The 23,150-nt window shown below is 38.1% G+C and overlaps 1 protein-coding gene across 7 annotated transcripts in view; it reads right to left on the bottom strand.

Moving 5' to 3' along the window:
* The window catches only part of SBF2 (SET binding factor 2), a 234,178-nt gene that overhangs the window by 20,614 nt on the left and 190,414 nt on the right, over positions 1-23,150 (bottom strand). For 2 of the 7 annotated variants that reach the window (XM_059848847.1, XM_059848848.1), the window contains exons 24-32: positions 22,503-22,678; positions 21,445-21,590; positions 17,491-17,689; positions 15,686-15,882; positions 11,562-11,699; positions 10,522-10,617; positions 7,103-7,174; positions 4,452-4,636; positions 2,495-2,671 (exon numbers count right to left, since the gene is read on the bottom strand). In XM_059848847.1, the coding sequence (XP_059704830.1) occupies positions 2,495-2,671; positions 4,452-4,636; positions 7,103-7,174; positions 10,522-10,617; positions 11,562-11,699; positions 15,686-15,882; positions 17,491-17,689; positions 21,445-21,590; positions 22,503-22,678 (1,386 nt within the window). The remainder of the gene's footprint in view (positions 1-2,494; positions 2,672-4,451; positions 4,637-7,102; positions 7,175-10,521; positions 10,618-11,561; positions 11,700-15,685; positions 15,883-17,490; positions 17,690-21,444; positions 21,591-22,502; positions 22,679-23,150) is intronic. The other 5 variants (XM_059848850.1, XM_059848854.1, XM_059848849.1 and 2 more) reach the window with 4 other exon arrangements.

Below are 23,150 nucleotides of genomic sequence, written 5' to 3'. Positions count from 1 at the left end.
CCTGGGAAATACTAAGATTCCATAAAGTCACTAAGTACTTTGATGGGAGAACCCATGCAGGATATTTACAATATTACTAACACCCAGTACCATGGAAGTTGGAAATTAATGAACTGAACAATAAGAACAACAACAGAGAAACAGTTTAGATAGTTGGGCAGACAGGCTAAAATAAAGGAAAAGTGGACACTTGAATGGTTTGGACTTTAATATTCATGACACAGTGATGCTAAAATAAGCAGGTTAAAGAAGTTCAGGTGAATCTGGGCAATTTTATCTTACTATGGGACTTCACATCATTATTACTAAAAAGAAAAATCTATATGATGATTTTACCATTTTTGTATACTATGACAGCACTCTTGGTAAACAACACAATAGGTAACACATAAACAATTCAGTTTTTTACAGCAGAGTGAAACTGTCCTTTGTGCAGCACTGAAAATAATCCAACCAACAGAAGCAATAGGAAAGATGAAAGCCTGAAAGAGGGAAGAAAACAGTACAGGAAAACAAACAAAAGATGGTAAGAATCATCTAAGATCATTTATGCAAAGAAAAAAAGAAAGTTCAAGAAGTACAAAAGGCACAGGAAAGCAAGAAGAAAATTAAATTGAAGAAAACAAGAAACAAGAGCAAGAAAGAGCAACAGTTTAAACCTAGAAAATTCATCCTTATTCATGGCAGCCTGCTTTCTTTCTCTTAAAAATCTGATGAATATTTCTATGGAAATTGTGATAGAAGAACCTTGACTCCTCTGAGCATCCACATAGCCATTATTTAGAGAAAAACCCCAACCCAAACAGATTATTTTTCCTGCAGTTTTTATAAGAAAAGACTGAAAAGAAAACCACTTTTAAAACCAAGCTTGTTTATTTTTCTGTGCTTTCTTAGGCAGTAGAACAGAAGAAAGGCTGTTTCTTCCCATCTTTAACAAGGAAACTGATATGCAGTCTGGTTTTACAGATTCACTGCTAACAATGCAAACCACTATCCTTAAAATTTGTGTCCAGAAGACAGGGCAGTGTTGAATTTTCCTCTCTGCATTCACATTCTTACAAAGAGACAGTCCATACAGTGTTAAAATCTGTAATTTTAATCTTCTATTGCCCAGAAGAGGAAAGCATAATACAATGAAAACATTTCTGAGATGACAGATCTACGTTCTTTCAGGGGAATAGTAGAAAATGTGCCAAATCAGTCATAAATTTACTTTATCAGTCATAAATTAGCTTTATCACATAAGTCAGATATGACATGATTTAAACCACAGAAATGTGGTTTAAATATAACAAAGCTAATGTGTGACAAGATGTCCTAGCCCTCAGCAGAGTGATGCACTCAAAGCAAGGAGTGATCCTCTGAAATATGCCAGAAGGGAGAACTGCAGTGTTATCTGCCCTCCATCCCTGGGCTGCTGCAGGGAACAAGTTGATTTCATTAATTCCATGATGAAATTACATTAGATTAATTTATCTACACTTATGAACTTGCTCAACCACTCTGTGATGGAAAATGTTCCCATGCTGAGGAAGTCAGGTCTTTTTCATGCTCTCCCAACTTCTCCCCTTCCTGGAAGCCTTGGTGGGCAGCCCCAGCCATGAGCAGCTCCTGCTCTCAGCCCAGGAAGCAGCTGAGCCTCTCCTTGCAGCACATTTCAACCAGAGTGCATCTCCTGATGTGTGATAACTGACAAGTTCCTCACAAGCATTTCCTCCTTAAGAAATCAGCACAATTCTCTTCTGCTTTCTGTGATTAATTGCATTTGAGAGAAGTATATTCTGCAGGGGTTTCCAAACATAACAAGCAGCTGTTAAAAACCATTCACTGCAATTAAAGTGGTTTTAGATTTACAAAGAGCTGGCTTTCCCACATCCTTCTTAATCTGAATCTTGCAAAGTTTGCTCCAGTCTTGCCTTTGGTTAATATTTATGTAAAGGAACATGAGATAGGGAAATAAAGGTAGAGATTCAGAGAGAAGAGAGTAACACACATAGAATCCTTTCCTCCCCACAAACGCTCCCCCATATCCCACAACAGATGTTTGCTTGCTTTTTAACTTGTGCATATCAAAATCCAGGGTGGGAACACATAGGAAGAGTCAAATATTATTTTTAAAATCAAAAAGCTCATTTATTACCCCACACTTTCTTTTGCTGATTTTTAAACTATATAAAATAAGAAAAATAATTGAAAACCAAGTCCATGGATGTATACAGATAGAACACCCAGTCACCTCTCCTTGTGTGTGTGTTCCATGCTATAAAACACAAATATTGTTACAAAAATGCCTCCCCTATTTGTAAATATTACAATGGCATTAAAGTAACAGCAATGCCTGTGTGATGCCAGAATAGAGAGCATGCAAAGAGCTCACAGGGAGCAAAGAACAGCTGGTTAGAACACAATAGCCCTCTGTCACGAGAGCTGGGAATTTATTCTGTGTGAGCAGCACTGCATATAGATTATCAGAAGTACCTGTCAGACCAATTACCTGTGGGAACCACTCAGACTCCCCAAGAGCTTTGAGGAATGTTGCCTCAGAGTCAGTGGGAATGGTGCTGGGAACACAAGCTCTCATCAGCTTTTTAAAGCTCGCCTTCGTCTGCCGGATGTCACTGAATTCAACAGGAACAAATTCACAATTCAAAGCAAAATCTAGTTTGAACCCCTGTAGGAAAAGGACAACAGCAGATGTCATTTGAAAGGGAAGCATATTTTTCACTGACAGTCTCCTTAAATCCTAAAGTCCTGCCTGCTTTATTGCCAAGTAATTAATTCCTCATGAAAAATCGCTGTAGTTCAACACCTGCCCGGGATAATAAAAAATATAATAAAAATCCCTGCAAAATGTACCACAATAAAGTACCCAACTGCAACCATAACAGCAGAATGTACTGCACAGCAGTCATATTTTCAATAATAATTAGAATTATTCTAGCAGTAATAGTGGTGAAAAACCAAAGTCCAGTGACAATCTGTTCAGTTCCTTATACACAACATAGTGTCCTTTAACATTTTTAAAGCTAATCAACAATAAACAAATAAAAATGAAAATATCTGGATGGATGACATATGGAGAGTGCAGGACACATTTTGGGAGTTCAATAAAGCAGAAAAAAGTAACTCCCACACCCAAAAAGAAGCCCCATAAGTGCAAACCAGCTGAGTCATCTAAACCATCACTGGGCATTGGCTGAAGTACCCTGCTCAGCACAGAGCAGCAGCTGGATGATTTTCCTAGCTGAATTCCTCATGTTTTATTTAACTTACTGCATTTAGCAAGAAGAGGAGGACTAAATTCAGAGAACAAGTTAGCTGACTGAAAAAAACCCCACCCCACCAAACCCCAATGGATTATGATGAAAAGGATAATATGGAGAACATGACTAGGAAAAACAATTCTCATGTATGAAGCACCACTGAAGATGTGCATGCCAAACTTTTGGAGTTTTCTTCAGAAATTGCTTTCATTGAATTAAACTTGGCCTGCAAATAATCTTCATTAAGCTCCTTCATAGAATGCCAGTTGAAAATGCAGGAAAGTGAAAGCCTGGTTTTAGTTCTGTTTATAATTTGCATGGTTCAAAAAAAAAATTCAGTAACTCAACAATGGCAAGTTGGAATAATGCATGACAAAAGCAACTGAGGAATGTAGCACCATTTCTTTAAAATGCTGTATATTTCTGGTTTCCTCATCAATTTATTTCATGTGATATTTAGCAGAATAAAGCAGCAGTTTCTGCTACACAGCTGTAGATGCATGACTGAACTCTTATCATTCAGTAAGAAATCAAACAAATAGAAACAGTCATTATTAGTGGAATATAGTAATTTAATTCTATGTGATTGATGCATTATTCTGGTGCAGCACGTTTCCTCCACCTCCTGACAGAACATAATTTCAGAAAAAATGGATAGTGAGGTGTTTTCCTGCTACCAGTAATGGGATTTGAACCTTTTGTATTTTAAAAAATACTTTAATATTTTATGTATGTTCACATTTTGAATAAGAAAGTAGAAAAAAACTGGTTTCTTGATCTTTGAATGCAGAGATTAAAAAAAATCTGAAAACATTTCCAGAAAACAGATAAAACTACTAAGAATTAGAGGATACCTGTTTCTCAAACAATTCCATCTAAAACACTAAAATCTATCAAATAATATGTACAGAACTGCAAACATCATGGTCCTCTCCATGTAATCAAATCAGGACTTCTGGGTTGGCCAATTCTCATCAGTTTGGCTTTGTGTGAGTTTAGTGCTGCCCACAGTAATGAAGGTTTCCTTCTCTGATAATTGCTTCCCCAGCTAACAGCATTTTGTTTCCTTTATAACATATTTCCATCTTGTCTTGAATACTATTTACTGTTTGGAACAACATGAGAATAATTAAACTCAACCAAATAAAAACTACATACAACATGGAAAAAAAATCAAACTCTCATTACCCGTAACTGAGATTTTTCTCCAAATATATAGAGGGCTGCTTGTCTTCTTAGCAGCTGATTTTGCAGAAAGGAGCTGCTGCTGTAGGGAGGGGTGTTATCCTTCCCTGCAAGCCTGGCACCAACATCAATGAATGGAGTCTGAGTGTTGATAAATCGGTTGCTTGAACGAAGACTCGCCCATACACCTTCATCAGGATGAAGAATATTTAAAAAACATTTGTGTGAGGCACTGGAGATCATATTTACTTACATAGATGCTTAAATGTGTCACATGCATCCCTCACAGGACATAATTAACAGTGTGTACTGGAAAGAAATAGATTTGTAACAAAAATTGTCCAAACCATCCTACTGCATTGCTGTTGAACCTCAGACTCTCATCTAACTCTGCTTTCTACTGCAGAGAAAAGAGAGGCTGTGATATCAGTGACACAGTGACAAACCACAATTTGCAGATGGCAATGTCCCTGTAAGTGCATGGAAATGAAACTGCTAGAGGGACAGAAACCAGGGAAGTGCAGAAATCCCAGAGCTGGAACAACAAGAAGTGCAGTGGGATGTGGAAGCAGCAATCCTTGAATGGTGTGGCATTCACATTCTCTGAGCAGAGAGACATAATTCAATTCTCTCTCTCCAGGTTTTGTCCTGGAGAAGCACAGAGAGAAGAAGAGAAAACAACTCTCATCTCTACTTGCTGCTCCTGTTGTTTCTGCACATGTAGAATGTGTTAGGAAGATTGCTTTCCTGAAGGGAGCTCCTCATTGGATTCTGGTGATGGTTGCTCATATTAATTGGCTCTTGGGTCAAAGCTGTGTCCTGGCTGTCTCAAGACAGTCACAGGTTTTTCTTTAGTATGTAATTTAGTACAGTATAGTATGTATCTCTTTAATATGGTACAATGCAATATAATCTGGTTTTGATAAAGCAATTGTTCAGCATTCTGCATCAATGGAGTCAGATGCCAATCATTCCATGCTCGGGGTCCCTGTTTTACTGCAGGATGGCATCACCCCAACACCCCAGCAGCACTCTGAGTCTGCACAGCACACCTGGCTGCTGCAGCTCCACTGGCACTGCCAGGGGGAAATTCTACAGCACACAGCCATGCTCTCATCTCATCATGCTCGAGCAAGCTTTGGTGATTTTAAGATAAGAAAGTAGTGATTTTTAATCAAATTTTTAAAATCAGGTTGCCAAGGCCTGTTTAGTGCTAGAAGAAAAGACAAGCAGTAAATATTTTTCTGTTAATAACCAGGATTTTGTGAGATTGTTTTTGTGTGTGCAGTGTGAGCTGTGTGAAAGGTATTGGATTCTCAGAGTATGAATAGCACTCCTTGAAAATCAAATCCCTCAAAGTACACTAAATTTGGCATCCAAATGGCAGTGTGAAATTCTTTATCCTAATATGCAGTAAATCAGATTATCAGAAGAGACTCTTGTCCATAAATCTGTGAAGCAAGATATCCAAAAGAGGCACCAGAAATACCTCACAGTACTAGAAATTTAGATACCATAGGAGCAACACCCACCCCTCTTCAGGAAAATCCAACAATGTGCATAGTTAACATTTCTTGCACAGAAGAAAATAGATGCAGATAACAGTAAATTCCACTGAGATAGCTCAACCAGCAAAATAATTTTATTCTATTTTTTTAGAAGCAGGATTGTGTTTTTATTTAAAAATAATTCTGTTCAGTAACTCTCAACAGGGACTTGTCTGTACAGCTTAGCTTGTCTGCCTGTCTGGCTGCTAGTCTGAGATGTGAGGAGATGAACTGCAGCAGCTGAGAGTGGCTGGCACGGAGTTCTGGGCAGTAACAGCTCTCAAAAGCTCCCACTTCACAGCCAGCCACTTTTACAAACACCTCAAGCAGTAAAGGACTGTGTTCAGTACAAACTTTTATTCCAGCTACTACACGTGAAATAATAGAGACTTCAGCAAGCAGAAATCACAGCAAACTCTCAATAAGAGAAAGAAGGTCTCGTTCATTTGGTAGGAAAAATTTCCAACACAAACTGCTGTCCCCAAAGATGAAGAGTACCAAAATCCAGAGTGACACTTGGGAGCATTTCACAAATGCACTCATCATCAGCACTGGGGGCACATCAAAAGCAACAAAACTGGCTGCAAACACATGCAGATGAACGTGTTTGCCAGCATGGACAGCAGTGATTAAAAGGCACAATTATGTTTCAACTGTACTTTTGCCTAGTACTTTATTTTTGTTAGCAGTATCTTGTGCATTATTGTATTATTATGACTTTCTGATTTGACAGTAATCCACTTTCCCCCGTTCATTAACATTAATAACAACTATGGAAAGAAATTCATTGACTAGATAAGTGTTTCTTAGCTATTTTCCTAAAGCAGTAGGAACACTAAACTCTTTTCCAAAACTGATTTTTAGCTGTTTAAAACTTTCACACAGAAAATTTTCTACACTTCACTCTGTGTTACACCACTGTCACTGTGCATACATTCAGTGGGTGAAAAACCTCCAAAACAGAAATCCACAACACTGAGCTAAAACCCCCAACATTTTGTTAGTGCAGGAACAAGGCTTTCTGTCAGCATCACTTGAGAATGAATTAGGACACAGTAGCAGAAGATGGTAGAAAAGAATGGGCTTTCAGGACACAGAATACAGTACCTTGGTGGACTCTTTCCTTAGTTGCTGGTTTGGAATTGGAATGAGTGAAACATTTATCTCTGCACCCAAGCACTGGCAGATAACAGTTAAGACAGAAGGAGGAGGAATGGAATGCACATTGCAGCGAAACACATTGCAGGAGAGAAGAAAAGGGTTACTTATTAATTTCCAAAGATCTAGTATATATTGCATTTCTTTCTAGCACATGATTTATCAGACAGCACGAATCTCAGGCATCACAAGACAAAACATCAATCAAGCCACAAAACCAATATAAAATGGGAAGGAGGTATCCATTTATCAAACAGGAATAATTTCCATTGGCACTGCAATAGCTTCAGACACGTTGCAAAGCCCCCACGTGTTTTTCCATAATTATAATACCAAAGGAAATATAATGATTAACTCATTCTGTTGAATAACTTATTGGAAGTTTCTATCCAGCTGAAAGTTAGTTTAATTAAAAATCCCAACATTAATGCATGTTACAAAAAGCTGGTTTAGTCTAGGGACATTAGGTGTAGAATTTGATGGACTTCAAAATTAAAGCAGAATGCAAGATATTAGTTCTGTACACCTACAAACATTTTTAAAAGCCTGTGTACAAGTACAGAATTTAGAAAACATGTAATAACTACCACAGAAAGAGATCTTCTCTCCCCTTGCAAAAATTGTCATTTCCTGTGGGAGCCTTATGTGTTTATCAGTGCATTTATCTTTGGCTCAAAACTCACATCAACATAATTGAGTCCTTTTAATAGAAATATTCTATTAAATCATACTCAAAATGTTAATGTTTCCTGCTTTGGAAATAATTCTCCGAGCTGAGTCTGTATTTTTAAATTAAAAATATCCTAGTATTTCTCCAATAGGGGCAAAACATACTGAGGAAACTTCTTATTCTGCTAAATTACACAGCAATTCCAGGTAAGAAGTGCTGCTCTGCAGAACCAATTTATACTTACAAAGGAAGGAAGAGGAAAAGCTATGGCTTTTGAGTGAACTTACAGTTCTCATGAAAGTATCAACCAAGAAAAGGTCAAAGAATGAAAATATATTATGAAACATAAGTATTTGACCAAATATTTCAGATCAAAACCAACTTGACTGAGCTTTGGGCAGATGCTTTGTGACAATGTTCCAGATAAAGTAAAAAATCATACTTGACACAGACACAAATATTCAGAACAACTGATGAGTGTTCAGAACAATGATGGTTTTAAAAAATTAGAAATACTGTTCACACACTGGAACATATATTCTAACTTATATTTTAAAATTATATGTATTACAAATACATTATCTGGCACAAAAATAATAGAAAATGTAATTTTCTACTGGTGTATCATAGCTGAACCTGGCTTTTGAGCCTTGGTATGTGTGATAATAAACACAAGGAAAGAAAAGAGTGGTCCAGAATCCAAACCACAAAATCACTGCTATTGTATTTTGCACAGTGTATAATCCATAGCTGCTTGCTGCTTCACATGTGAAATACATCTAGCTGAGCAAAAATGGTGAGGAACTTTGTGAAAATGGATTTGAGAACAATCTTAGAGATTTTATAGACTCTGTATTTTAAAATTTCTTTTAAAAGAATTGTGCCAGCTAATCTAAAAACCCCTAGTGTTTACTTCTCCAGGGAGATGTTCCCTTTCTCTGTTCCCTCTTCCCCTGTCAACTTCTCACCTTCCCCAGGGCTCCCACTGCACTTGTCAAACATTCTCATGTTTCAGCAAAGTCCCCCTGTGTCCTGCTGAACTGTGAGCAGACACCTTTCAGATACACAGGGCAGGTGTGGCAGAGATCCAGCAAGACACAAGATAACTTCCCTGCCCTCCTCCTGATTACTGCTGAAATGCAGCCAAGGGACTTCAATGTCCAATAAAACAACATGTCTGGGACCTCACACTGCCTTCAGGCTCCTTTCTTCTTCTTTGAGCAGCACCAAACTCATCCCATCACACTTACCACGAACTCTAATCCTAGAAACCAGCAGCAGTTATTTCAGTAACCCCTTTATCTTCAAAGGACAACTTCCAGCCAGCCACCAGAGAGCTTTCCCTGACTTATCTGCAGCCCTTCCCTGCCCCTCAGCACCACTGGGCTGTTGGTGCTGCAGGGCTCAGCCAGGCTGGGCACAGCACCACTCACCCAAGAGCTGCAGCCCCCAGTGCCTCCTGCTCTGCTCAGCCCCAGCTGCCTCCCCCACATCACCTGCTTCATCCACCTCCAGCTACAGGAGCAGCACAGCGAGCACAGAACATAACAGAACTCCCACATAAGAAATATGCATTGACTGTGATTACTGAAAACCCACAGAATTCCTGTGATTAATGAAAATTCCCCAGTCCTTGGTGATCCCTGTGTCCTCTCCTGCCCTTCCTCTCTTCCCCTCTGCTGCAATTCTCACATCACTTCCCTACACATCCCTGAGCATTTTCCTTTCTCCCTCCCTCTCTGTTATTCCTTCCTTCATTTCCATAATCCCATCCCACCTCTCCTGGAAGTTTTTCTCTACACAATCTTTTCATCCTTCCCCATATGAGCTGTAGGTTTTGTATCCCACAAGAAGATTTAGGTTGCAATGAACCTCAGCAGGTCAATGTAAACCTAACTAATTTCAGATGCTAAGAGTATCAAAAGAGAAGAAAACCAGCATTTAGATGCTTAGAAATAGCTGTCAAAGGAGCCTCCATGGCTGAAAGGTAATAAATCAAACATAAAATTGCTCTCTTTTATGGAATAGATTCATCTCCATTTTAACAAACCTATATGTAAGAAATTTGGTGCACTAATTTATGCACATGTTGCACATAAAAAAACCCACAACTTCATCAGACTAGAGGTGTAGGAGCAGATGGAATCCCCCTAACAGGAAGAAATGTTCTTGCAGAAATGGCACTGATGAGCCCCTGTATCTGGGAATAACTATTTCTAAAAAATGCACTGTATCTCCCTGCCTACTACACCTGGCCATGTAAGTCCCTACTGCTCAGAGTAAAATTGTTCACAGATTATTTGTAATGTTATGAAGCATCAGCAAAGCTTCAGACACATATTGGAATGATTTGCAATTGCAGATTCTAAAGTCTATAGAATTCTTATGTAACAATATGCATTTTCAGGCCATACACAGACAAATTAGAAATATGGATGAATCCCAAATTATTTAGAAACATAATCCCTATCTGAGTGCTTAATTTTTCACTAATTCCAACATGAAACCAACTTTATTTCAATGGTAAGTAAAGGATTTGAACAGAAATTAGATAATGTTGTGGACTGAGGCCAATCTAATTTCTGTTTTGTTTTTTCACAGAGCAACAAATCAATAAAGAGTATAATTATTTTTATTTCACTAACAGTTTTCATCATTTATTACTTCAAAGAACAGACTTTGAGCTAGTCTTACTAACCTCCTCGAGCAAAGCTATTGGATAGATTTACATCCAAATGTCCTGGCACTACCTGCTTAAACACAGTGGACATTCTTGAAGCCCTCGTTTCAGTGCCTAAAGTCAGCCAAAAAAAGAATAGAAGATTAAAAAAAGCTACAGTGTCAACCAGACTAATACTTAATATGACTGATTAAATGCCCTTTTTCACCCAATACAGCTGATTCTTGCCAATTTTGTACTTTGCATTTAGTTTTTAACACAAATGTGTACATTGGCAACAGTATGGAGTTGTTAGATATAGCAAAGCCATCAACATATTTTACAATAAATGAAGCAAAGCACACACACTTTGGGATGGTGTTACTTTACAAGAAAAGCCACTGTTTGGCAGTATTAGGCCAATTACAGCTGAGTAAGACAAGACAGACACAATTTCAAGTCACACAGCCCTTCCTGGCACAGTGGGGTTACCCTCACCTAAACCTCACCAGGTTTAACCATAACATAACTGAAATAAAACATGGATTAATTTCTTCATGGCTCCACCTAGGCACAACTCAAATAGTGTCTTTTGAACTAATTTTCACTGCAAAAAGAGCTCTATTTGGGAATTACATTAGCAGATACCCATAATGAGTATGTCAAGCATAAAGGGGCCTCTATGCCTTCCACTGCTGCTGCAGCTAAACAATGTCATCTGTTCTGATCTTGCCACCTCACACTTCCTCATTACACAAACAGCAGATTTTGCCTCATTATATAAAATAGAGCAGATTTTGCACCCTTTTAAATCTGGTAGTCTTTTATTCAATATGGAGTTTATAATTCATTAGTTATAAAAGACTTTACTGCCAGATTAATAGTGAAAAGTATTTCAGGAAAGATTGCAAACATCCTTTACACAGAGAAACATATTCACTGAAACTAGGAGTGAGCAGGCCACCTGGAAAGCCTAACAATAAAGACACCACAGAATTCCTATGGAACACTGAGCTATCACTAAATCAGAGAAAAGTCTCAGCTGAGGCAGAGAAAAGCCCTGTACAGAGGAGTTTTACCTGGAGACAGGGCAATGGTTGGGCTGACAGTGAGGGTGTTACTGCCAGTCCTTTTGCAGTGGACGGATATCACATTCAGCAAGGCTTGGAGGTACTTCTCCTGCTCTATACTGCTTGAAGATTCCAGAGAAGTGGGGGCTAGAGTCACAAGAAGAACAGATTGCATTCAAAAAGAGAAATACAATTTGTAAATACATAGAATAAAAGGCTTACTGTGTCAAGCAGAGCATTGAAAACGTCCTAGTTTGTCTGTCAAAGGTTCAAAAAGCCTCTTTTGGTGACAAGCTGTTCATCACCTGGCTGCACAGCAGGATCCAGCAATGTTCTCTTGCATTCCACACAAAGCTGAACTTCTGGAACTTTCACCTCATGGTCACTACTTAAAACATTCATCACGAAGTGCCACAACGTCAGCACAAACTGAGCAAAGATAATGCAGCTCTTCCTTCACTCTCCAAACAAAAAGTAACATTTCTAAGGTTGTGCTGCTTGTCAGCAAAATGTGCAGAGAACAGACAGAACTGTTTCTTTAGCAAAAGTAAGTTAAAACCAGACTCAATCAACTCTTCCTCATTCCAGAAAAGGAAGGTTACTTACCTGTGCTTGGAGGTTCCTTGGGATACAGTGCCATTAAAAAAGTTAAGAAACCATTAACAAAACACAGAACCCTCAAAAATAAGAAAAACAAATAATCCCAACCATTGTGGGATCCCAACCATAAAGTCCACCCATTGTGTCCAAGTGCAAGGACCTGAGGAAAGGAGATGAAGCTCAGCTCCTGGGCCATAGCATGATGACAGAATAGTGTTCAGTATCAATGAGTCAGCTTATTTTTCTTCAAACACCAAACAAAATTTTTGGAATTCCAGTTTATTGCAGCCATCTTTGGACTTACTATAGGGCAAAAGTTTCATAGCTGCTTAAACCAGGACCTGGTATCTTCCCCACAAGGGCAACGTTTGGAATAAGAGACAAAGAACTCGACTGAGCACATTTTGACAAAACACAATGGTAATTTGTAAATAGTTTTCTCCAATGATGATCCAATCAGATTCTGTGCTGGAGACTAATAGACAGTAAGCTAATTAGCTGGAGGTGGCAAAAGAAATTTCAAGACAGAAATTAGTATCTGAATGGAAAGTACAATTAGGAAGTGATGATGTTTCCTGCAGGATACCTCATGCTGTTTCTTTCTGAGCAACTGGAAGAAGCCTGAGCAGGAACATTATTTTCTCTTCTACTCCTAAGCAGGATTTACACAGCCTGAAATCTACTGGAATGATCTCTGGGTCCCCTAGCCCTTGAAATAATACTACAAAAGTCAATTTAGGTCTTAACAATTCAGTTAAATTAAAAGAAATGACCTGTCTAAATGAAAGGATAATGTCTATACCACTTGCACTTACAAAGGTTTATTTTGTGAAGAGTACTGTGTGTGTTTTAGAAAACAGCTTGACTCACATCAAAGTCTGCTATTGAACCAAGCAGATACCAGAATTAAAGACTGAGGGCAAAAATGTCCTTGTGATGGTTTAGAGATGGAAAAAGTGCCCCTTCATCCTCACCACAACTCATCCCATCGCAGCAGCACACAGAGGTGACTCAAAGCATTGCCCCTACCAGCAATGAACTGGGATTTCTATGACATCACCACGGGAAGGCCACCACAGAAACGTGGATTTAAACAAAAGATGGGGGATGGAGATCCTGCTAGCAATTTTATCCCATTTAATTTTGGTTTTGTCTCAGAAAAGAAATGCACTGCTTAGTCCTGCAGTGCTACTATGTGCTTTATATGCCTGCTCACAGGTTGCTCCATCTTTATCTTACAAGTCCTAATACAACCAATAATTCAGCCTGAACCAAGATAACTGTTCTCTTGGACAGTGTTACTAGATCCAAGATACATAAATGTTCTTTCTGTAGGGTAGTTGACCAATAAATGCTAATTTAGATGTAGAATGTCATATTTAGAACTACAGTGCTCTGCAACAGAATTCCCAGAGAGGTCAAAGTAATTCAGAAACCAACTTGCAGGTTTCAAAGAGCATTTCAAAAGACCTATATACTCTCCATCTTGTGTCTGAACATCTGTTAGCAATCTTTTCTTTGGACAGACGTTAGAAAACACAATTCTGTGGCACATGAAGTTTGGTTTCATACAGAAATTAAGTACTGTGCATAATTTCTCAAAAAAATATGTTCTGTGCTTCTTATATAACACACTGACCTCCAGCTATGCTCTGAAACCTTGCGTAACGCAGCACGTAACAGGAAATCACAAAAAGGTTCACTAAGTTCCAGCAGGCCCCCCTTGTTTCTCTCTACCAATCCAGACCTGACCAATAAAAATCGACTCCTATTTAGGAAAGAATGAATTTGTCAGCTTGAATTTAACTTCAGATTCTCTTTGTCCTCTTTGCTCCACAATGCGTTTTCCATTATAGACTTCCCTTCACTGCACACAGCTCCTGCTGAGGCAGCTCTCTGCAGCTACCTTTGCTGATCACTTTTGTTTCAACAAGCTTCAACTCCATTAAAAGTGAGATAAACACCCTAGAAATATTCTCCAAATTCCTTCCTGTATCTTCCTGAGGGAAGTCTCCATCTCCTTCACACTTTAAAAGAAACAATAACTCCAAAAGCAAGTATCTGTCAGACACAGATATTGTCAATCCTTTTATCTACTCCATAATATTCTGGTGGACATATTGCAATGGCAATATAAAAGTCTATATAAAATATTGACTTATATAAAATTAAGTTAGAATTATATAAATTTTATATAAAATTAAGAAAAGAAACCATCAGAAAACTACTACAGAAAACATCAAAGTGTTTGTCTTTACTTAATTTTGAGACTATTCCTGCAATAGTCTCAAAAAAAGTCTTTTTTCAATTTATTCTCCATTTGGACCAGGTTAAAGATGCCTCATCTGTATTTCAGCCAGGACAATCAGCATTAAATCAGTTGAAGAGTAAGATTTGAATTGCCATGCCTGGATTCACACCATAAGGATGTAGAAAAACTGGTGTAGCCATTAGCTGTGGCAGCTGATGTGTCAGCTATTGGTGGTACTTCACTGATTCATTTCATTTATTCCTTTCAAAAAAAGCACATTATATAAATTTCAGTTCAGTGTCTTCATTGATCACCACTCCAACTAAAAAAATGTTCCCACAAAACACTGAAGAGATACATTCAATCAGTGTTACAGCAATGAATATTCAGCAGATAATTAGTGATTCACAAATTAGCCTTAACAGTCAGTCCAGATACTGTCTAACATTAAAAACATTTTTCTAATATCTTTGAAATAATGAGATTTTAAAGGTGCAAAACCTCAATATGTCTGATAAAACAGCTCTTAAAAGTAAGAAAAACACGGTTTTCATCAAGGCATTCTGTGAAGGAAAAATTGTGGAGGACTATGTAAAAAAATGTTTAAATCATAATCTTCAAATGACTTTTATGGCACTTGTACATAAGTGTACAGCATGCTTTTTATAGGTTTTGAAAAATTCTACAGAACACACTTGAATAGGGTAAAAACTTAGCTGCATTTTAGCCATTACTAAGGAGAAATGCAAACATAAACAGGACGTAAGAATCTCTTTGATACTTTAATGAGTTTCTGGTACTCCAATTCGACCTCACATTTCCTTTTCCTCCAAAATGGCCTAATTCTGGAATAATTTCTAAACAACTATCAGTTTGATTAAAGAAAATACTGACTCATTCTTGGCATGAAGTGAACTCTGAACAAGCTGCTAGCATGAGATGGAAACTCAGGCAGTCAGAAGTATCCCAAACACTTCCTGTGAACGATGGAAGAGAGTAAATGTTATTCCCAAAATTAATGTTACCCTAATATTAGACACTTATGAAAAACTGACTATTCTGATACATCTTGTGTAGGTCCAATCTCTGTCCAGATTATTCATTCACAAGTTCTGAGCTGCTTTCATAGCATTCAGGACTTTGACACACACTAACTAAAAACATCAGACAACCCCTTACACCCCGAGACTTCTGATTCAATCGAATCACTGATTCTCCTCTGGCAAAATCAGCCTTTCCTTGTGCAATTCCTGCTCCAGAGAGCCTGGCTGCATGCACTCACCCGTGGGATGTGTGTTCTGGGATTTGAAGAGGCCCACCACACTTTTGCCATGGAAGCCCCCAGCCCTGAGGAGCAGAGTGCTGCTTTTGGTGCTCTTCCAGCAGACCACGGGCAGGCGGTTGTGGCGGTAGCAGCGAGCCACTCTCTGCAGGCTGCTGTCCTGGACAGACTGAGGCACCACCAGCAGCCCAGGATAGCTGCAGGGACAGCAAAGGGGGGGAAAAGAAATTGAAGAATTAAAATTGCTTTCAAAATGCTCAGCAATAATAATAAAATTTCTAAAATTACGAGCTGAAAACACATCTGAAGGAAATACACTTTAACTGTTAGAATGACTTTATTTCTAAGTCATTGAAATTTTTAGTCCAAGCCTAGCAAATACATTAAGCAAACTGCATTTTAAGTAGAAATTGAATTATGAAAAATTCGTAAGACTCTCATTACTAATCAATTTCCATTTAAGGTTACATTTTATTTGGGAGTGTTTTTTTTCTTAGCACATCTCTTATCTATCACTGTAATAAAGCTGTATTTTTAAGCATGACAAAAAACAGAATTTTGAGGTACACAAATGATGCAGTAGTTCCATTTTGACAATTGTATATGAAATATGAGAATTGAAAGGAAAGAATGTTGAATTGCCTAAAGTATCCCAATGAAAACAATAGGCTTTCATTTATGGAAAAATATATTTAAATTTTACAATTGGAGTCCTTGGAATAGAGTGCTTGACACTGCATTTTTGTGTTCTGTTAAAACACTGCAGTGCACTGAGAGATTAGAAAATTCAGTGATACCTTTAAAGACAGAAAACACAGCAAGATGGTAGTTTTGTTCATGTTAGTGAAAGAAGGATTCAAACAATATGAAATACGATTTTCTGTTGCCTTCAAAAAATAAAAAATTGACTTAAGTGCCAATTTCATGTGTTAAGAAGAAACTAAGATGAGGAACAAGAAACAGCTGTTACTAGATAACTGCTTAGTAGATAACTTTCATTCCCTCTACAATAGACACTATTTCTACAAATTCAATTCTTGGACATTTATTCAACTGCCCTCAGACAAAATAAATGTACATGCTAATAACAATCTACACAGCAACCAAGTAATATAGCAGTAGGTAAGCATTTATATACTGAGACTTGTCATTCTTTCAGATACTAATTATAGTTTAAAATAAAGCCTAGAGAATATTAAAAACTCAGGGTTTTAGGGGAGGAAAGGGCTGTCTGCATAATGTTCAAAGCATAATGAAAATGGACAGATTTCATGCCTTCATCTGCATTGCACTCCATGGTGACGACACAAAACCAATATTCTAGACAAGTCAGAAAACAAGAAAGGATCTAGTATTTTTCTTCTGTGCCCTTCTTCCTGGCAATGCCATTGTCCATAAAGAAAGCAATGACCAGCCTAAACTGGCTCTAGAGAATGCAAATGTCTTCTGATATGACTCATGCAGATAGGCTTTTGTATTAAAAGGAATTTTTGTGGGCAGTGTCAGCAAACTGCATCAGCTTTCACAAGAAAAAGAAAGGACTTAGTAACACTGATGTGCTAAAACACAGCATGTGACTTTCAGCACATGACAAACTTTGAAAGTAAATACTTTCATGAAGTGAACTCTAACACACACTTTTTAATTTGAAGAAAATAGTTATTTATAATTGCTTCTGAAGCTTGCTTTTCTATTTCGGAACAGAAGAGATGCTAAATGCAAATTGAGATATAATGCAGATATTCATGCAGATACACATACACGTGTCTCTAGTTTCAGCTACTTCAGTGAGCTGACAAACTCACCTCCTGCACAGGGAATACATCCTGTTCAGTGCAGTTATTCTCAAGTACTCTGTTTTGGAGCGAGAGGAGTTAGTGCTGATGGTGCCCAGCCCCAAACGCTGGTAGTCCCTGAAGCAGGCTCTTTCCACTAACTGCTCCATGGTGGATTTTTCTGATGCTTTCAGGGTACCACTGGTGTGCAGCTCGCTGTCATCTGAAACTAGAGGGAATAATCTTCCTGGGGAGACCAGCAGTTACACAGCAAACAATGCTACTCTCTTCCAAAAAGTTTGTGCTGCTCTCAATGATGAATGGCAAGGTCCAGGACATGCAAACCACAGCTCACCAAATTTATAAACACTGAAATAGTATTTTAGTCAGCAAACCTGACTATAGCACCAAGTTTCCTACTGGCAGGGCTGACATCTCTTTGGCTAAAATCCTGGAGAAAGCTATCTCACATATTCATTTGAACTGAACTGAAGACAGATAATCTTTCTTTACCAATTTACAAATTCTTTACAGAGTCATTACACATTCAAGATAAAAATGAAGTACACAATTTTTTTTTTTTAACTATCTTCAGGAGAGGTAACAATCTTTTTAAGGCTTTAAATATTTCAGTGCTGTAATTTGACAAGAAATGACTGTTGGGTTCTGAATGTCTCAGTTTCAGTGTCAGGCAGCAGCTTTCTTAGCTGTGCATATCAGCTGCCCTTTCCAAAGCTGAAAAAACTTCAACCATGAGAGATAAAAAACCATGCCACAAGTTCAAACTACTCTGAAATTCAAGTCAAGCAAGGTCTTTGTACAAAACCTGCCACCTGCCTATTAGTGACACTTTCAACCATTTCCAAATACTTCTGAGAGCAGATTTACTGCTCACAGCATGTATCAGTTACTTGCTACCACCTCAAGCATTGAAATATGTGCATATGAGACCTATTTCTTCATGGATGAGACACTGAAAAGTGTATGATTTAAAAGTATAGGATTTAAACTTAGAACTTCATAAAACTGGAATTTAAGCTTATTTAGGAAATAAAAATTATGCTATAATTAACATTTTACTGGCAGTAGACAAGATTCAGAATTTACAGAAGTAGTACCTCTATGATTTTTTTTTCCTGTGCATCTTAAGCATAAAAGCTAAATGAAAAATTTTCTTTGCCCTTTCAGCTTAAAAAAAATAAATTCTCTATTTGATCTTTGATAATAAAGCTGAACATTCTGGATCTCTCCTCTTTTTCCTCTTTTTTCATATATGTCATGGTAAGAAGAAGTCACACAACATCAGAAGTATGAAGTGCACTAATGAGAAACAAACTTAAATGAGCTTTAGAAAGAATTCTTTTGGGTCATACAAAATCTTGGTATTTAACAGTTTTGAATGGAAAGCTATAACTGACTCAAGATGAGGGTGCATTTTGTGAAATGTTTTTTTCCTGAATGGATTTTTCTCCCATGAAAGCAGGTACATTGGTGCTCAGACTTGGCAAAATACTCTCCCGTGCATAAAAAGCTAAACATAAGAGCTCCTATTCATGTCCTTAAGCACAAAAGGGAGATGAAGATGTTTTGCTGCCTCAAGTTTAGCATGATTTATTTGATTTTGAAAAACTAAGGAATAATCCCTCTGTTTTACTGTTCTTGAGATAGGACTGTTTTCAAAAGAAAGTTTCACAGTCTCTTGTTTTATTGAACACACCCATATGACCACTATAAGAAAAAGAATTTACTAATGATTGAGATATTCTAAACTCTGAAAACAAAGAGAGGAGGAGGAATGTGAGGGAAATCAGATGTTCATTGGCAACAACTCATAACTACAGTACTGTGCCCAGTTTTCAAAATCACACTGCAAGTGAGAGGTGGACTACCTAAAGAAGCCTGAGAAGAGAGCAATGAAGAGCATCAGAAGTCCAACAAGACCAATAAGCAAAGAACTGAAAGAACTGCATAGATTTAACATTGAGAAGACAACAGAAAAATACTACAATAGATCATAAATACATCATGCATTGCAATCAGAACGAGGGGAGTCATCTCTTCTATCTGTGTACAGTGGCAGAGTAAGAAATGAAGGGTTTAAACTGCAGCAAAAGGATGTTTAGTCCTGAATCTTACAAACTGCTTCTTTTCTCCAGAATTAAGGATGTTTCAGTTTTGGTATGAGCTGTCTAGAGCTGTGGAACCTTCACCTTTGAAAGCTTTTAAGAAGAAGTCAGGCACACAGCTATGAGGAGCAGATGAAGTATGCTGATCTTGCCTTGGGGCAGAGAGTTGAACTACTTGATCTCATGAAGTTCCCTCCAGCCCTATCTTTAACATTTCTTTTTCAAGTGCATCACCTGCTGTAGACAGTTCACTGCTGGCAGAGCTGCATAGTTTCCTATACTTCAGTTTTTGAGACTTGCAAACAAGTCAAAACCAAAGCCAAAGCTACAGCAGTCAACACAAAAGGAACTGCAGAGATTGCTGCCTGTGCTCTCTGCACTCTGTCTGCAGCAGAGCCACTGCTGCTGACAGCTCCCTGTCCCTGATGTGCCAGTGCTGCATGGAGAGAACAGCAAACTCAGCCTCTGGTCACCTTAACACATTCCCAGCCAAGACACCTGGAAAGCAGCAGGCCTAGAGACTCACAAGTTATAATTTTAGAATTTTTTTTAGGGAAGGAAAAAAGTGACTGTCACTAATCTTATACAGCATCTATGTTGATGGAAGAATACTGTTTTGTGTATCAGCAATGCAAAAACTCTGCCAACTTCTTCATCATCAAGAGACTGTGAATACACAGGTGTACACTGTGCTTGGTGTCTCTGGGTGAAGGACACAAACCACCCCAAAATCACCCAGGTCCAGCCTGCAGAATTGTTTCTGACCCAAAGAACATGCAACATCAGAGCACATGCTAACTCAGCACTTCAGGAAGATGCTGGAAATTCAATTAAGAAGGTAATTTTTCAGCACTCTAAAGACACTCTGTTTTCCAAAGCTTTCTTTTTGCCTATTTCTCAGCACTTTAGCTGGAATGAAAGAAGAGAAACAGCATTTTTAAGCTTGCCTGGAATGGCTTTCTTCCATTTCAGAGAGAACAGAGGCTTCATTCCTGCTTTAGACAACTCTCCTACATCTGTTCCTAAGTCACATGAGTTGCCTTGCTCAGTGACCAAATATTTAACAGGAAAATTCGGCTTGTTTGATGTTTGGAAGAAATTATCAGTGTTTGAAGAACACTTCATTATCTGAGATGCCTATGTTTTTTTTAAAGAAAGAATGCTTTGACAAAACAACACCTGTTTATGTACAGGAGAATCTGGTTCCCTCTAGTGGTTTATGATAAATTAGCAGTGGTCCAGATAAGGATATACAGACAGCAGCACGTGGGAGGAGGAAAAGAGGCTTTTGGGGGAAAGTCAAACTCCACACCATCACACAAACTGCACAAAGTGCCCAAACCTCCTTCTACTCTCTACCCCAAAATAATTTCAACCAAAAATATGGGAAGTGGTATTTTCAGTAGTAAGGAGTTCTGCTGCTTTCAGAAATCACTTGTCAGTTCCACATCCACAAAAGTCTCCAATTTGCTCATTCTGCACCTCACCAGTTACTGCTTCCTCACCACAGACTAGCTGCAGATGTCAGATGTCTAGAGATTAATGGAAGCTGCAGCATGCTTCTGTGCTGGTTCATCTCCACTAGCATGATGTAAACATGATCTAAAAGATATCATAGCTAAATAGTTTGATAATTAAACGACAATCTAGTACTTTGCTGTACCACTGAATTAAGTCACCTTCCTCTTCTCATTGCAAAAGAAAACACTCACTAAATGCCCAGATGTGAAATTCTTCTCTTTCCCGTCTAGGAAAACCCTTCAATTTCTTGTTGAAGGCATTTCTCATTCAGTATGAGGATGGAGGCACAACAGGACAGATTTATCAACCAAGATGGACAAAGAAGTCACACTCTTACCAGAGATATCATCCTCCTCATTCCAGCCAGGCCGATTCCCTCTCTCTTCCACTATGGTTCCTGTTTTCTTCTTCAGTAAGTACTGGCGCCCAATTGTCATCTTCCCAGCACGTTTTGCTCCCTTCACAATGCTTTTGGAGAAGGTACTGTCAATCCAAAACAACAAAAGCATTTGGAAACATTCATCTCATTCTGCCTGATAGCATTTACAGATTTCTAGAAAGAACGCAAATAAAATGGATTTAATAATTTTTCACTTAATACAGCAACTGTAAACTCCAGAAAAATTGCTTCCTATGTTAATTTTTAAACAAAATTGTATTGCTTTAAGATAAATTTGTGTCTTTTTTTCTACTGGTAATGAATATCATCATTCAAGAGGCCATCTTTCTGTAGGTTTTTTTACTTTGCTAGTAATGTGATAAAACTAGAAAGTTGCCGAAGTAAAGGCAGGAAAGATGGAAATTATATTTAAGTTTTAGGATTTCATGACTAGCTTGGGATTCTATTTCCTGTGTCAACAATGCACTAACCAACAGAAAATCACAGGAGCTCCCACTCTGGAATAGACTCATGATGCAGCTGGTCCAGTAAAAATTAACATGTAACATAAAATTCAAAAGAGGACCCAAAGCTCAGATTCCAAATTAAAAACCAGTAGGGCAAATGCACAGGGTAAAATTAATCCTAATTCACACCAGGCTTTAAGTGGCTAGGCTACTAATTATAAAGCAATACACAATTAATCTTCTTTCCATGCTGAGGTTGCATAGCTCAAGTTGCTACTTCTATTTTGTGTGTTTCAAAATGAAAAAAGGTGCTCATTCAAATCTACTGCAGCCAGAAGTTTAGATCAAGAATATAATTCTTATCCCAAATAAACATCTGTGTCCTACTAACCCATCTCTTACTCAGGAAATACAAAGAGATGCAAACTAGCAATGGCTAATTTTGACATGATCTCCACTTGTGCAGAGCTTTCAGGCTGTTCAGGGCATTTGGATAACACAAGACAAGAAGACCAGTAGGAAAAGAAAGGAAAGGAAGAAAGGCTGTACCGGAATGAAGTGTTCTTTTCTTTCTGTTTTGGGAGAATTATCTGCGGTGCTGTTTGCCCAGCTGCAAAGGCAAAAGTGCTGAAGATGGACTGAGGGTAACGGAACTTCATCAGCTGCTTCTTAAATATTTCCACCACTTCGGGACTGACTTCTTCATCAAATGCTACTTTAATTAACTGTGTATTAAAGACATGACGTGTTAGAAACCGGAAAACAATCTGAGAATTTCAGAAATGGAAAGATTCTAAAATACAGTAGCAAAATTCCCACACTTTCACAGTATCTTGCCCTTCAGAAAATACAAATACATGTACATACATCTCATTTATTTATTTATTTTGATGGCTATTCCACATTTTTTTATTTCCTTTTTAAAATTTATGTCCTAATACTAAGGTATCTTCACTAGGCAGCATCTGGAATTCTCATAAGATCAAATCCAAAATATTTTGGTAAATTCAAGTCGTAGTGCTGGCACTAAGACATCTACAGCAGTTCAAATTCTGGTCACATGGGACAGCTTAGCTGGGAAACAGTCTGCCAGCTCTGCCCCTGCACTGGGAACTGAGGTTGGTAATGCACTTCAAAGACTCAGCAAGCCAGCAATTTCAGCATTCATATGTCACAACCATTATATTTCTATTACTA

The sequence above is a fragment of the Haemorhous mexicanus genome, chromosome 6, assembly GCF_027477595.1.
Source record: "Haemorhous mexicanus isolate bHaeMex1 chromosome 6, bHaeMex1.pri, whole genome shotgun sequence".
Taxonomy (NCBI): domain Eukaryota; kingdom Metazoa; phylum Chordata; class Aves; order Passeriformes; family Fringillidae; genus Haemorhous; species Haemorhous mexicanus.
This window is presented reverse-complemented; position numbering and strand designations above follow the sequence as displayed.